The sequence below is a fragment of the Saccostrea cucullata genome, unplaced genomic scaffold (genome assembly GCF_032062105.1).
Source record: "Saccostrea cucullata isolate Sc308-1 unplaced genomic scaffold, CSIRO_AGI_Scuc_v1 ctg707, whole genome shotgun sequence".
Classification (NCBI taxonomy): domain Eukaryota; kingdom Metazoa; phylum Mollusca; class Bivalvia; order Ostreida; family Ostreidae; genus Saccostrea; species Saccostrea cuccullata.
In genome coordinates, this window is record NW_026921237.1 from 114,245 (window position 1) to 131,093 (window position 16,849).

The 16,849-nt window shown below is 32.2% G+C and overlaps 2 protein-coding genes across 4 annotated transcripts in view; one reads left to right on the forward strand and one right to left on the reverse strand.

Annotated features, from left to right (window-relative positions):
• The window catches only part of LOC134259552 (protein disulfide-isomerase TMX3-like), a 49,576-nt gene that overhangs the window by 17,919 nt on the left and 14,808 nt on the right, over window positions 1–16,849 (reverse strand). The window lies entirely within an intron of this gene.
• Window positions 455–15,899, forward strand: LOC134259551 (techylectin-5B-like). 3 transcript variants are annotated; one of them, XM_062742138.1, is made up of 4 exons: window positions 455–949; window positions 1,057–1,150; window positions 1,252–1,979; window positions 13,464–15,899. In XM_062742138.1, the coding sequence occupies exons 3-4, from the start codon at window positions 1,316–1,318 to the stop codon at window positions 14,222–14,224; spliced, it is 1,425 nt and encodes a 474-aa protein (XP_062598122.1). In that variant the 5' UTR covers window positions 455–949; window positions 1,057–1,150; window positions 1,252–1,315; the 3' UTR covers window positions 14,225–15,899. The 3 variants fall into 3 exon arrangements, with proteins under 3 accessions (XP_062598122.1, XP_062598123.1, XP_062598121.1); XM_062742139.1 differs by lacking the exon at window positions 1,057–1,150; XM_062742137.1 differs by having other exon boundaries at window positions 455–1,979.

The following is a 16,849-nucleotide window of genomic DNA, read 5'->3' on the forward strand; positions in this document are numbered from 1 at the left end:
TCCTCATATGTGAAACAGAGCTAGGATAAGTATTTACAGTAACTGATGACACTTGATACATTATCACCTCGTATATATACTACTATAAAGTATAAATGCTATATAAAAATAAACCAGTGATGTCTTCTTTCCTGATTCACAGACTTACTAATTTATCAAGTACTGTAATTACGCAGTAATACTTCTTACCAATATCCATTTGCTAAATGCCTATCTATACTACGTTCATTGAAAATCCAGCATATTCCACGAGTCAGCTAGTCTAGATTGCCTGACTGATTACTAATCTGTGTGATTCAAAATGCCCTCTTTAAGAGAATGGAGTAAATGAAGATATTCGTGAAATTTTCTGTGCATTACTCTTATAAACCATTATGTAACACTGTATACAATATCCACATGAACATTATTAATTCCCACTGAGATATGATATACCTACAGATGTATTTAAGTGTTTCAAGCTGAAATCTTACTTAATCCAAAGTTCCATTTGACTGCCTCTATCAAGTAGTAAAATCAACACCGTTGAAGAAGATACATGAAACATGAACTTGACATTATCAACAATGAAAAAAGGTAACAATGAATATGCTGTAAGAAAATGACAAGGCAGTTGGTTGTATTAAAGGGTAGGCTAAAGGGCAGTAGTGAAGTATCGACAGCACTTAGTGAAATCTATCTGACGGAATAATCTGCCTCTCAAGCATAAATTTATGAATGAACTGATACGCCACTGTGGGAGGCACTACGAGGCAATTTTTTAAAAACAGGGGGATGTATTTTTCATCAGCGTGACAAATGAAGATGCAGCATCCATTGAGGCACAAACCTCAACCCACTCGTAATAGGGGACTAATAAGGAATGGATGGCATGCCTACTACCTCCGCTCAGAAACATGAATTCTGTCACTGGACCACAATTCGGCAGTCTCCTAGATATAAATACAATGTGAGTGGAATATTCATTGAAAATTTTAAAAACTCTCCTGCTTGTTTATTACCAAGATAGAAATCAACATTCTTAGAAAATTTTATTGCGAATATTTTTCATTTTAGACATTTATTTACAAAGAGTCTATAAAGCCAGGTGCGGAATCGGTTGAAACATAGATGCTGTTTGAAAAATTCTCCTGTTGTTCAAAATCTGCAGGTGATGCAATTTTAAACCAAAAATTCTAGGAGTAAGAATTGAGGATTATTTATTTTATTTCTGACAAAAAACTTGTTTGACAAACTGTTTATTTCTTCTAGTGAGTGATCCCCCTGAGGCTTTGACTCCTATACTTTCCTGCAGAGCTGAAGAATTTCTTCCAAAATGAGGGGATTTTTAGTGATTTTGTTGTTTAGTTTTAACATCTGCCTCAGCTTGAAAATGGGCAAAAATTCCAAAAAGATGCTAAAAACTAAAAGATGTAAGTATACATTTGTGGTCAAAGAAATGGTCGACGGTGGACATTGTCCAAATCAAGTCCAGGAATATCCTCAGGCCGATAAAACCATGGAAAGCACCACTATGGCCGCTCACCCCCAAAATCCTTATGGTATTATACAAAGTACAAAAAACCATATACTATCAGGGTCAAAATTCAAAGAGTTAGAAAAACGCCTGAAGACTGTGGAAAATATGCTAGAGGATCAAACAGTAGAAAATACGTATTTAAACCAGACGATAATCAAACAAGAATCTAAACTTAAAAACTGTGACAAAATGATGAGTGAATACCACAAAAATATCACCAACATGTACCGTTTGATGAACCACCTGCAGCGAACCATTAATACCCAGAGAAAGGGGTACCAGGAACTGGAGAGGAAAGTGTCCGGCATCGTCCTAGATGTGGTGGAGGTCAATAACGTACTGGAGAAAAAAGTGACTACATTTGACAACACCGGCAGCTTGAAACGTAAAAATATTCAAGTGGAAACCATTTCAAAGGTGCTAAACTGTGGACAAACTAATCGGGAAACTACCTTCAAAGGTAAAGTACGCTCCAAACTCACAGCCTCTTGCATTTCTACATTTTCTCAGTTAAGAAGGTTATGTAAGAATTAATGACTGGAAAATAAAACAAGTTGCACTTTTTATGTAAAGAAGAAGCTCTCTTTTTATCTTTTATCTCCTTTTTCCTTTCACTAAATCTGTGGTATATTTCAGAAATTTTACAGGCTGCCTGTTAGCCAAAAAAAAATTTGATTGTAGATCAAGTTTCAGCTAATAGGAAACTTTCTCAGATCCATGTATATAAACTTAAGAAATTGAAAAATACCTCTTAGCACCAGGGATATATATATATCATTACTGGTACTCTCTTTCATTTAGGAACAGAACTGTTCTGCCAACTGATATAAGATGCAAAATTTAGAAAACTTAAAAAAAAGGATATTACTGATACACGTCATCATGTGTATTACAGATTATGTACATTGAAAATTATATATAGACAAAAATTCTAAAACATAGGATATTTGCACTGATATTTTCTTTCATAATTTTAGATTGTGAATACATAAATGTGTGAATACTATCTATATATTAACAAAAAGATGAAAACATTTTTAACGTCTTAAAATACTAAACAAATTTTTTAGAAAACAAAAAATAAAAACACATAAATCCCCTTGCATGTAAAACTTAACTGTTCCTATTTTGGGATGTTATCTTCCAACAAACTATCAGCAGGAGCTATTTTGTTAAAGCGTTAAAGATATAAAGACATGACGTGAGGAGGCTATTAGGATACCTTTGATTGTTAAACAGCCTTCTAATTATAAACAAAAATTTCAAGCAATTTAAGGGCTGTTTGTGCCCTATTTTAACACTGACCAGGTCCCGTGAAATTGGAAAAATCATTTTCAAATTTGTGAAATTAGGGAATTTTTTTTTTTTATTTTCGTACATGTAAATTAAATTTTCGAAAATCTTTTCTTTTTGTTTGAAAACTTTCTGAATTAATTTTACAGTGGATTGTATTTTTAGTCATTATTGGGAAAATTGGTTACTTTTTGTCATTGGGAATAGGTCCCAATTTTAATCTAAATTAAAAAAGTAGTAATGACATAAAATGCCAGTCATTATTTCCAAACTTTGATCATTGATCATGTCCTTATCTTTCTAGGACATTTACTTACTTCCAATGGAATGCTACATTAAAAAGCAAGATTTACAATAAAAATTGGATGTTCCAGCCAAACAACTTGATATTAAAGATAATTAAAAATACCTCTCAAATCTAATGCAAATGCAAATAATTTTATTTAATGATCCTTAAATTGTAAGTTTCCATACCCCCCCCCCCCTCTTTCTCAAGTTTTACCGGTAGCTGCAAAAGCATTTTATTCTATTCAGGTCCTAAACATGTCTAATATGAGCTGTGTACATTAGGCTTCTTTTTGCAAATAATTGCCTCTAAACTTGAGGACATTTCACTGGATGACATCAGTTATGTAACTTAATTATACTGATTAACATGCTTTACTCTATTTGTCGACATAAGACACAGACCTTATCTAGTTTATATTCTTGCTTCATATCAAAAACATCTCTACTAAACAAATCAGAAAAATCAAGTCTGGAAAATTCTGAATGATTAACTGGCACTGAATAACTCCAATATTAGCTAAAAAAAAAATCCCTATACCTTTTCAATGTTAGAAGCCTAGTGAATGCAATAAATATTGTAGTATTATAGTAAATAGCCTATAGCTCTCTTGTCCTGCTGTGTAATTTGGAAGTTCAACATCATGTACAACCGCCTCCTCATAGTTCATACAGAGATTTATCTAAAAAGTGATCATAAAGATTAAATTCACAGGATTCTTTAATTTTCTATAAACAAACTATTTCTTTCAACAAAGTATGGTTTTGTATTGTCCACAGACCCTTAAAGTAGTTACACGGGTTAAAAAAAATTATATCATCAACCTACACAAATATTAAACCTATGATCTTTAAAATTACGACTTCATGACTTTCTAGATATCAAGCTTTTTCTTTGGTGCAGCACTGCATGAAATCACGTAACTTGGAGGAATGCTTACAGGCAGACCACCATGTAATCTATTGAAGTAGAGCAAAATTTCAAAAAAAAGAAGGAAAATATCCACCTCGTTTATCTAAGTGAACAAATCAATAGGAAAAAGGTATTTTTTTTTCTTTCACTTCTGACAACATGACAATATTTGAAGCTATAATTACTGTACATACTCTTGTTTTGCAGCCATTAGCTAATACTGAATTTTTAACTTTTCTGGTTTTAATTCTTTTATTTATCATCTTCAATTGAATTCACCTCTCAAGATTAAAATGATCCAGCAATAAAAATGATAAAATAAAATTAATAAACTTTAGCTTTCTTGAATTAAATGAAAAATAAAGTTAGTCTTCAGGTCAGAAATCAGAGAGAAAATCACGACATTTTTTGTAGAATTTAGAATTCTCTAGATATTGTATGGCAGATTTGATGGGCAAAATATTCATGAATGTTGGGATGAGCAGACACCGTATAATGCTTCAGGACCCACTAATCCCATTTTATTATTGAAATATAATATTATCAGCAGATAACCAGAATCCTTTTTGCTATGCACATCTCTTCAAGGATAAAATATAGCTGTATATCATTAAAAAATAAAATTGAAAAAATTCTCATAAATACCTTTGTTTGACTTATCAAATGACCTGCATAAAGTATGTCACATTTTTACAGCAGCTATCTTTGTAAAAAAATCAGTCTTGAAGCTGGATAACTGGCAGATTTAGTATTTATTGGTATAACAAAAAAATGGGGGTCTGATGAAACATCTAGGCTTGTCCCCCCTGTAGTGTGATACATGAGAGAAACTGAAATGATAAATGTTTTTAAAGTAATCCTCATATTTGCTAAATTACTAGGCGTCATTGTGCATGAACAATTTTAGTCTTTCATGTAAATCACTTACATATTTTTTCATACCAAAGAAGAACACTAAAAAATGCATGGCCACATTCACACAGTGGTCTGGCAAAGAGAAAGTTCTTGTAAATGACTTTTGCTTCAAAAATTGTTTCTCCTGCACAGCTAATCCTAAGTAGTTTTATGAGAACCATGAAAACTTGATATATTTCTAAAATCTCTAGACAATTAAGTTTATCTTCAAGTATTGACAATTCAAATCCTTGGGTGCCCTTCAAAAATGTAAATGAGCCCCAAACTATGATACCAATGAATCTCTTATGGCAAGATGTGTATGCCAAGCAATTTATCCTCATTCCAACTTCTGACAAACATTAGCAAACAGTGGAAGAAACCTGGTTAAATAATTAGCAATTTAATGATTGGTAACACTTAACGTAAGCCACTGCAACACTCAGGCAGTTTCTTTAAAAGTTTTTAACTAGCTGCTTTGCAAGAGTTTTGGCTCCACCAATTTTTGTCTTGCAATTTTTTTTTTATTAGGACAGTATAAATCTTGTAAATCAAAACAAAAGGCCTTAGCAAGGGCCCTACCTTTCACCTGAGTATATTACAACACTGTAAGGATCAGTCTATAATAAAGTAAAGAGAGAAAGAGAGAGAAAAAGATGGAAATAATGAAATTATGTTCCTGCAAAAAACACAATGCTTAAGTCTAGTACTCAGTGATAAAATATCTTAAAGTAGTACTTTTTAGTTCAAATAATCATCTGATATGGCTATAACTTTCATATTTTTGGAAGAGGCACTCTCATCATAATATTGTAAAAAAATTTTTGCTCAATGCTCAGGAGAAGGGATTTTAAAAAAAATTAATACATCGAAGACTTCACTGTATTAATATCAAGTGAGTCCATCCTTACATCAAAACTCTCAGGGCCATGTCTTTTATATTTAGAAGAGAGAGGTATTCTTGCTAATGCCCACATGGTGCAGTGGTTAAAGTGTCTGCTCTAGAGTTGCAAAGAAAGTAGAAAGTAGATGGGTTGGAACCCCACTGTGGGAAATGGAGACTGGTCCTTCAGATGAGATAGTTTAAACTAAGTCCCATGTTGCAGTAGTTGTTGGCATGAAAAAGATCCCCTCACTGCTCAATGGCCATGAGTTCTTAGTATCTGGACAAAATTTGCAACTCTCCATTTTTTTCACTCTCCAGATGTTAGAGTGACTGGCTGACACTTCTTTGTAAACATGAAGTAAAGTATCGGATAAGGTCTGTTTTCAACCTTAGACAAGGCATAACCAAAGATTCCAGATATAATATGGTGTATCTGTGAATCTTTGGGGTACGTGATACATTTTTCTATAAATTCTGCACCTGACTTTGATTTAGGATTCAGCAATACTCAAGACAGCATATACTATTAGGTCTATTTTCTACTTAACACATGAGGAATTTACCCTGAGCTTGTATTTATGATGTATGTATGTATGTTTGCTTAATGGCTGGTTGTAAGACAGCAAGTACTTAGTAGTCATGTTAAAAAATACAGGTGGTGCTTTAAATACAATATATAATCCATTCTGGATAAGGTACAAACAGACATAGGGTGTAATATTAAAACAAGAAACTTCAAATGTTTTATCATGCATGTTTGCAATATGAGAAATACGAAGTGTTTATTCTTAGATCAAACAATGATGTAACAATCTTCTATCCAATTCAATGGGGAGAGAAGCTCACACTGAAGTGCCACTGAATGAAAAACTGAGCTCTAATCATAATGGACAGATAAAAATATCCACAAACAACACAAGATTGCATGTAATATTTCATTTCAGGGATTATGTGTCAGGGTATTTTTTTTTTCATTGAGTCCTCATATAATTATTTGATGTATCCTATTACAATATAGGGCAATTACACAACCGCTTAATGACGACAGTGAAATGGTGCAGAGATTGATCTTTTGACATCTCTCTATTCGCATTAAGAAATGACAGATAATATTTTGGTCCCTATCATAATTGACTTTGACAAATCCACCATCCCAACACATAAACCATTCAATCTGTTATTCATAGGCAATTTAAGAATGAAATTCATCCCCTTGTAGGACTTGTAGCCAGTTGACACCTATCATTTCTTGGGTATTGTATTGCCTAGTGATCTAAGCCTAAATTTTCTTCATCCATTCAAGCAAAGCTACAAAAATAAATCATTTCTTTGGTTATTTTTTTTAAAGTAATTCTTATCATTATAGAACAAGAAATTGTTTTAAAAATCAAGACTCCAAGCTGAAAACCACATTTCAAGCTGAGCTAAAATAAAATAGAATGATAAATTTTAGAATAAGTGAAAAGCATAGACCATATTGATGTGGAAACTCAATTTTTTTTAAATTTATTCTGGTCAACTGTAAGTTCTAAGGCCCAAGAGTCTAAATCAATGAATTACATCTATAAAGCAACTTGCTGATGCACAGAAGTTAACAGTTATCTCAGGATTTTCATCTTCACTTGATTTTGTTCTCTTACATGTTTCCTTATCAGATTTAAGAGCTTGAGAAGAGGTTATGGCCAATTTGCTCATACCTAAAACACTGTAAATGAAAGCCCACCCAAAAATTGTCTTTTAACAAGTTTACCAATAAATTTGAAAAAGATTCAGATTCTCCAATTAGATTTTTTCCAATTTCACTAAAATCATAATTTGCTATGATGACTTTTTTCCTGAACATGAAAGACATTTGTTGGGGATATTGTTTAAATTTGAAAGATGCATTGCATTGTGCAGCAGTTTAGTGAAAATTAAACTACAGAACCATTTCCAAAGAATATCACAGTTCTGACAATAAGGGGTTTTATTTGGTGAATCAGACTTGACAAGAATGTTGTGTTAATATTCTATTATTAAGAAGTGGTTCATGATCAAAGTCTCTGGCATATGGTCATTATCAATATTTAATAAATACAATCAGTACTTTTTAAGCATTTTAAAGTCATCAAAATTATTCTACCTTAATTGCTGGCTTTCATTTTTGCATGCATTTATTCCCAATGGCCCAAATGGATTAAATTGGAATTGAATTTTCAGGTAGAATGGGGAAAAAACCAAAGGCAGGAAGGTACTCATTCCCCTTCTTACATTTACCCAAAGCTCAAATGGAGTATTTCTATTTGACTGAACACAGATGATTGTTGAAGGGAAAAAATATGTCATCCAAAGCAATTGAAAAAAAAAAAACATGGTATTTTCATCATTACAGTAAATCTTTATGGACCAATTGCATGCATCCTATCTGTTGGTGTTTTTGAAGTGAATTCAGTCTATCAAAAAGAAAAATATGTTGAGATTTTGCTTAACACCTTAGATGAAATGGGGAAAAATATGAAGAAAAAAAAGGGTTTAAGTTTGTTTGCAAAACAACAGCTTAGGGTGGTTATAAACAAAAGGCTTTATATCCTTTGATATATATTTGAAGGTGAAATTTGTAATCTTTGATTACTTATGGTTTTTTATTTTGGCGAAAAAGTCTCCACAAGCATTTGTTCATATTTTATTTGAAGTTTTTTTTTTTTTATTTCCTATATACATTTTCTTTAAATTATCAAAGGAGTTTTATCTTATAGATGGCAGGTCATCATTAAAAGTATTCTTTTTTCCCACAAGTCTGCTAGCTTATCTTTAAAAAATGTGAATCTTTTCATAAAAGAGGTAAAAACGTTTAATCAAAAAATCGTCATGGTTAAGCATGAAGAGGTAATACATATTGCCCCCTGTTTGAAGTCAGGTGAATTAAGTATCTTTACTTTAATTTGGTCTCAAATAAATTTTGTAAATGGATGTTGATGTGGAAGTAAATTGAAGCATGGGAAGATTTAATGAGATTTAATCAGGGAAACACAATTAATAGCAAACATTGACTAATCAATTGTGTTATCACTAGGTTAGTCAATCCATCTTATCAGTAATTCATTAAAGCTAGCTTTTAATCTGAGTAGCCCTGAATGAATGGTAGGCAGTTTGACATAGTTGACATTTGTGTACAGGAGCAGAATAACATAGTTTGTTGATTACTTACAGATGATTAGATGTCACAGATTCCTTTATCTATGTTGCCTTTTTTCATTTATTGGAAATATTTGGCATTCTGAACATGATGACAACAAACATCAAAGACTTTAGAGTAATTCATATCTTGAAACAAAATTTTGTACAACGATATTGCCATGTTTTAAGCAGTTCATCTGAGTCACTCAGGTGCCCTATTGCTATCTGATGGTTCTCATCTGTCCCCATCTGTTGTATGTTAATTAACTTTTAAAGAACCAATTTCCATGCACTTATTTTGGGTATAAGTATTTTGGGTATGTTAGGTTGAAGGGGGACAGAAGTTATGGTCCTGGGTGAGGCATTCAGGTTAAAGATTGGGGCAGTAATGATTATTTAGTGGAAAAGGGTATTGAATTTTTTCTTCTACTGGGTAAGCATACAGACTAAGTGTATGGTTAGGATGGGGAAGGATCCCTCTTCTTAAGTTATTAAATTCGACAGTTGGCCCATCAGTCAGGGATTGCGATGGTAGGGCAGGGCTCTAATAAAAACACTATTTTTTTAGTGTTGTCAAATTGGTTAAAAATTTTATGATTAATGATTAATCAGCAGCATCAGTTGACTCTAATCAACTGATAATCAAATGGGTAACCATTTGTATGAAAAAAATTCAAATATGTGCAAATATACAAAAAAGAGCTTGCAGTAGGTAACCTGAATGACTTGGGTGACCTAAAATTTGAATTTTTTATCAGATTTAATTGATGAATGCAATTTACGCTACCAAAATAAAAGAAAGAAACCTTTAATTTCATTTTTACTCTTTCTTCAAAATACAATGGACAACTTATTTTGCTAAATTAACCTATATTGATAAACTATTTGATGGTTAATTTAATACGTTTATAGTTCAATAATAAAGCATTGTTATAAATAACCACCAAAACAGGTGCAAGGAATTCTGTAAAATGTTGTCAAAGTTTCATTCTACTTGCAATGGTGAAAAGAATAATTTATATGACTCCTGACTTCATAAACATCATGTCAAATTAAGTTGTGACCACCAAGTGTATTTTACTTTAACAATCAACTTGGAAAAATGAAAAATCAAATTTTGAAACTCATAAAAAAACTTATTTAGATTTTAAAAAACAGATACGATAAACTGTGACACTCAAAACACCTTTTATTAACCCATTTATAGATTCAAACAATACATTAAAAGATAGAGGTACATGTATTTAGATTCATGTATTGATGAAGTATCGCTTCAGACACAAACTGTTAATTGTTTAATGTATGCAGATGACATTGTTATTTTATCCTCATCAGCTAAAGGTATACAAGCAAGACTCGCTAAACTTGAAAAGTATTGCTCTGATTGGTGTTTAAAGGTAAACATTCAAAAAACAAAAGTCATGATCTTTAATAAGGCTGGTCGTAATATTACACAAAAACTAATATTTCAAAATAATATGATAGAATGTGTGCCCAGCTACAAATATCTTGGAGTCCACCTGAGTGTATCTGGAAGCTTTCATGTAGCAAGATTAGAGCTTTATAAGAAAGCATTAAAAGCATATTATAAATTAAGAAAGGATTTTATTGATTTGAACCCTGGGATTAAAACCAGTAAACATGTATTTGACTCTACCATTAAACCAATTCTTTTGTATAATGCAGAGGTGTGGGGTGCAAGTAATATAAATACTAAAAAATTCCTAAACAGTCAAAATTTAACAGTTGAAGATTGCTTTAAAAATCTACCCTGTGAAAGAATACACCTTAAATTCTGTAAATATATTCTAGGCGTTCATAAGAAAAGCACAAATTTTGCAGTACTGTCTGAATTGGGAAGGTTCCCCCTGCATTATGATATTGCCAGGTTGTTGATTAAAAGTTGGTATAAATTTGAGAATTTGTCCATAGAATTTCCTTTACTTAAAGATGCCTATGAATGTAGTAAAAAGCTTTTTGCGAATGGAAAGAACTCATGGTTTGCATTTATACAGAAATTAAGAAAATTACTGAATATTAAAGATGAAGTTATTTGTTATGGAAAATATAAATTTAAGTCATTCTGTCATAAAATTTTATTAGATTATTATGTGAGGAAATGGTATACAAGTTATAAAAGTTACACCAATGGCAAATTATCCACATATGTGAAACTCAAACAAAATTGGGGTTATGAGAATTATTTATCAGTTGTTAAAAATTTTCATCACAGAAAATCTTTATGTAAATTAAGAATTTCCTGTCACAGATTACAAATTGAAGTGGGAAGATTTACCAATATTCCTCGAGAAGATCGATTATGTAATAGATGTAATTCTAACAACATAGATGATGAAACTCATTTTTTAATAGCATGTAAAAAATTTGATCATCAAAGAAAAGAAATGTTTCAGTTAATTAATCATAAATTTCCACTATTTTCAGCTTTAGATGATGAACAAAAACTTTATTGGTTACTCAATACAGAAGATAAGGAAACTCTTAATTTTGTGGGCAAATTTATAAATGATAACATGTTATAGTACCATTAGTCTTTTACACATACATGCATATTTGATGTATTCCTTTTAGACAGGATTATTGTTGAAATCATTTATGTCAACTGCTAATTGTATAATTGTTTTGCTATTCATTGGCTTATCTTTTCCTTATTATTGTAACAATTTCATACTTGTCTGTCATGGGCTCTAAATTAGAAATAAAATGTTCTGTTCTGTTCTGTTCTGTAATTGATTCAGAAGTTTAAAACATGTACTTAAATCTTGCCAAAGAAAATAAATCAAGTTATTTGAAATACACAGAATATTTCTTTTCAAAAGTGTAAAAAGTTGACAACAAATTTGACACATACTGTTTACCCCAAACACTGAATGGTTAAAACCAAGATTTTGTTAAATTGTTTTGTTTTCTGAAACACTTTATGCAAACCAAAACAATGTGTGGTCAGAATTCTGAATGATGAATGGTATGAGAGGCCTTAATGCTGAATTATAACTTCTGTAAAGGTTAAAGTCCTAAGTTTTTTGCTAATTTTTAACAGTCAATATCCAAATAATAGCCTAAAAACACAATAAATACCTAGTGGGTTTACTGCCTCGTAAACAGATCATGTCTAGTGCTATGTGTTTTGCTTTTTTGCTATTTGCTTTTTACCTGTATCAGTTTACATATTTCCTTCTGTTATACATAAAAAAATTGTAAAAATAATTTTTACGACATTTCTTGAAAGAACCCTTTGTACTTCTAATCAGAATTTTGACACTCAGTCAAAATAAAATGTTCACACACAGAGCCAACCAAACAATTCAGTCAGTTTTGTTTTTAGGTTAGACAAATTTAAATACTTTCTAGGAAAAGAGAAAAACAATTAAAATTCAAAAATATTTTAATAGATAAGTACCTTTGCAAAAAAAAACCTTTCCAAATCACTTTGAAGAGGGCCATTGCAACATTAAACTGCCAGACATCATATTCATATTTCACGTGGTTAACTGGATTAGACAAAAATGCAGGCAGTTACGTAACACTTGTCATATCTGCAAGCTAGGGCACCAATGTCTGAGACAAGGTGACACAAATGTGTCTTTGTTAGAAAAGAGGAAGAGGGTATAAACAGTGATAGAATAAGACAGCTATTGGAGTTGGTTTTTACTTTCTAAACAAAGTTACTGCAGTAAAGCTTGACTTCCAAGCAACTTTTTATGCAACCCAGAAAATTTCATTGACAGTAATTCATGCAATAGAATCCTGGTAACTCCACATATTTTGGAGTGCAACTCAATGCATAAACTGAATTTCTATCCATTTTGGTTCTGAGATTATACTGAGCAGATTTTTTTTATGAAATGCTAAGCTGCATTAACAAAAGCAATTACTTAATTTAATGTTCCCCAAGTGTCTCAGGCTTCCTTAGTTATTTGATTTATGGCCTACTAAATTTCCAGAAGCAGTTCTTTCTATTGTCTATGACAAATGTCAGGTTGTGCAGTATCCTAGATTTTTGACAAGTTTCCATTAAAAAACACTTTACTTTGAAGATTTTTTGATTGCTCTCTAAATATATTGGACACAAATCATCATGTACTGTAAGAGGAAAACAGAATCAGGTGCCTTCAGCATAAAAGTGTGACTTGCATGCTTCTGTTGGGTAGATAACAGAAAAAAAATTAGGTACGAAAAGTTATTGGAGGGGTCAAAGGGAAAAACATAGATTCTGAAGTCATTATTTTATTAGCATTATTATAAAAACCATCTAACTGGCATCAGATAAGGTGAACCTCTATTTCCCAACACTTTTTTATAATTCTCATTATACTCACTCATACTTTGAAACCACTTTGTGCTTCATTTCCCACCTACCCACCTTCTCCCTTATTTACAGTATATGATAGCATGATAAATGAACTGTAGTTTCATAAGCAGCATAGAATTTCCACATTGTCTAAATTAATAAACCTTGAGAAAAATGTAATTTTCTCAATTTTTCAATTTTTCAGATTGCCAGGATGTGCTTGAGAGAGGCCACACTATAAGTGGCGTGTACTATATCACCACCACCTACTCCTCCTGCTCTATCCCTGTGTGGTGTGACATGGACACCGCCCCAGGTGGCTGGCTAGTCATCCAGAACCGCTTCAATGGACAGGTAGACTTCAACAGACTCTGGGACGAATACAGAGATGGCTTTGGAAACATTGCCTCTGAGTTTTGGTTAGGACTTGATAACATATTCCTCTTGTCTAATCAGGACTTCTATGAACTGAGGTTTGATCTATGGGACTTTGAAGATAACAGGGTTTATGCCCTTTATAAGAATTTCAAACTTGATGGAGCCAGAGACAGGTACAAGATACATGCAACTGATTTTGAAGGCAGTGCCAAAAATGGCATGAGTGTGCATCATGGGATGCGGTTTTCCACGCCAGATCAGGATAATGACAACTGGCATACGTACCACTGTGGTAAAGAGTGGCGGGCTGGGTGGTGGTTTAACAATTGCTGGCATTCCATTCTAAATGGTCCCTATTACAACCAATCAACTGTCAGAACAAGGGGAATCTCTTGGAATGACTGGAAGCCTGAACAACTTGCCAAAACGCAAATGAAAATACGACCCAGCAGGTTATACAAGAGTGTCAAATCAACCAAAAGTGACCAAAATGCATCCAAATCAAAGCCAAAAGATGAGGCCACAGCGCCAGCACAGAGTGAAAACTCACTAGAAAAGGTCATTAGCAAAGTCAGACAAAAGTCATAGGAATTACTAGACCTAGGTTTATATCAATGCACAAACCTACAGCAAACTTTAATGTGTCTTTCAGCAGACAGTTCAATTCTATGTTATCTTCCAGACGGAAATCAATGGAATATTTCAGCTACCCTCTAACAAAATGTAAATTATTGTGCAAGCTAAAGACATGCGGGCTGTGTTTACATAAAAATATGATGTTTATCTCATACATTCAAAGATTTATCACACATATTGTCAGTGGAGCAGACAAGCTTAGCATGCTTTTGCTGCCTTGGCAAAAACAGAGCAGAAACAGAGGAAGAATGTTTATAGATTTTATTGCCGCACAATCAAAGTTACAGTGTCGAAATTAAAAAAAAATTGGTGATTATAGATATTAATGATGCAATACAAATTCCTTTATTTATTAACACCCCAAAAAATCCCTCCACATCTGAAGGGAACCAAGATTGCTCAGCGGACTTCATTTTTAACCAAAACTGCCATTTATTGTTGTATGCTTGCATTACTTTTTGCTTTATGACATTTTATTACATGTGATTAAAATATGTGCCATACTATAGAACAGTAACTGTTGGTAGTACTCATTCCAAATAAGGTATTAAGAACAAAAACTAAGAAAACTCGGAGCTATAAAAAAAACGTTAAAATATTTGATTTTTATTTTTGTGATCCAAATTCTAGAAAGAATCTTTCATTTTTTATAGGTACCTATAAAGAATGAAAACAAAATTAAGAAATCGTTCTTGAGTTGTCATTGCTGTTCTAGAACATTTCTGTGGCAAATTTAGGGCGCCGATATGACTACAGTAATTATATATATGTAAAAGTAATGTCTGCGGTATGTCATAGCTACATGGCACATGGAGCAAGAAGACAGCATTACTGTTAATTCGATTATCTGTGGATTATCTTGCCAACACGTTGTCAGTTACTTTCTATCCTTGCATAAAGTGTCCTCTATATCTTGAGTACACTACGGTCATATGTTCCAAATTGTATAACGTATATTGCCCAAATATTTAATTTGCAGATATTCTTAATATAAAATGATGGTACATGTACCATCAGATACTCTTAGACAAAACATCAGCATAGTACCTTACCAGGGTGTTTGATTATTCAAAGAAATCTACCATACATATTCATTTATTTTAATTCTCAAATTTGTTTTAGAAGAGGGATAAAGCACCATTAGGTATAACAAAAGTTGCACAAAGGTCCTTCAGTGAGTATTACGTACCCCTCAATTTTAAAGGAATTTAGAAAAAAAACTGATTTTCAAAACTATTTTGCATATATCCTTTAGTAAGGGTAACTTTCTTTTATACCCTAGCCTCAAAGTTTTATTGTAGCTAAACCCCCCCCCCCCTTATTTATACATGCAGCATGCTTTCTGAAGTTCTGATATACATGTACCAGTGTTCATCAAAGAAGGGTTTGTTTTGGTAAATCTCTACAGCATTTTAATTTTTTCACATCAGGAGCTCAATAACATGCAAATATATTTCTGTAGCTTTGATTTTATTGTATATGGTCAGTTGTTCATCTTAATTTATATAACATTTTCCATCAAATCTGCAGCATTTTTGTACTTTACTATGTATTTTTAAATATTTTGTATTATTTATATGTGTTGTGAAATCTCTGCTCTTTCATATAATAAATATTTAATGACAGACTTCTGAAATATTACCTTATAAAGTATGTTCCAATATCATTTAAATGGATAAAATGGCTTGCATTTAGCTTTATTCCATATACAGTACTTACCAGGCACTGTAAGTTAAACCTAGCAGAAAGTGGCAACTGAATTAACACCCCCTCCCCCTTTATGGGGAGAGAAGAAAGTGGAAAATACTTTGAGAAATCAAGAAAATGTTTAAAAATCAAGAATTAATTGCCTTAATCTATTAAGGAAAAATCCAGAGCAGGAAAGATTTTGAAAGATAAAGAAATTTGAGATTAAAGTTCTTACTACCAAGCATCACCTGCACACATAAATGCCAATATTCTCTAAAGATACAATGGAATCGGCTGCAATTTTAACCTATTTTTAAATGTCTTCATTCTCTACACGAAAAATTCATATAAAATGCCATCCTTAAAAAAGCTGAGAACAGTAAAAAGTGACATAATTTTACTGCATCATAGAGTATAACGAAATAGCTAGAAATCTGACTCTTCTGATAGATGCATGACAAGCTATATGGAGTTATGTTGTTGTACGTTATGCCCTCAAGAAATTCCATCCATTAAAAAAAAAACTCTAAAAATGATAACAAACTTATATAAAAAAAAACACCAAAATAAGAATCCAGACAATAAATAAAGTAGGTATTTCACAAGGTTATCATTTTCCTGTGAATTATGTAATTTTTTCATCAGTTTATACACCCAATTACACATTGCATTCCAATGTACTGTATAATTAGAGCTCTGTTCCTCAGTGCTATAGAATCTCTCGCTCCCACTCCACCCTTATATCAGCATTCCACAGGATAAATAACCTTGAAATTAGTCTTTCATTCTCAAAAGATGTGATGTACTGTAAAATATTGTCATGTCTCACAAGATATAAAATCTCAAGCATTAGGGACAATTTCCATCAATATCAATGACAATTTCTAT

Excerpts from the sequence above, each read along its gene's own strand:
- LOC134259551 (XM_062742137.1), top strand. The coding sequence starts at position 1,316 with ATGAGGGGATTTTTAGTGATTTTGTTGTTTAGTTTTAACATCTGCCTC. Across the intron at positions 1,980-13,463 it reads TCGGGAAACTACCTTCAAAG|ATTGCCAGGATGTGCTTGAG; the intron begins GTAAAGTACGCT and ends TCAATTTTTCAG.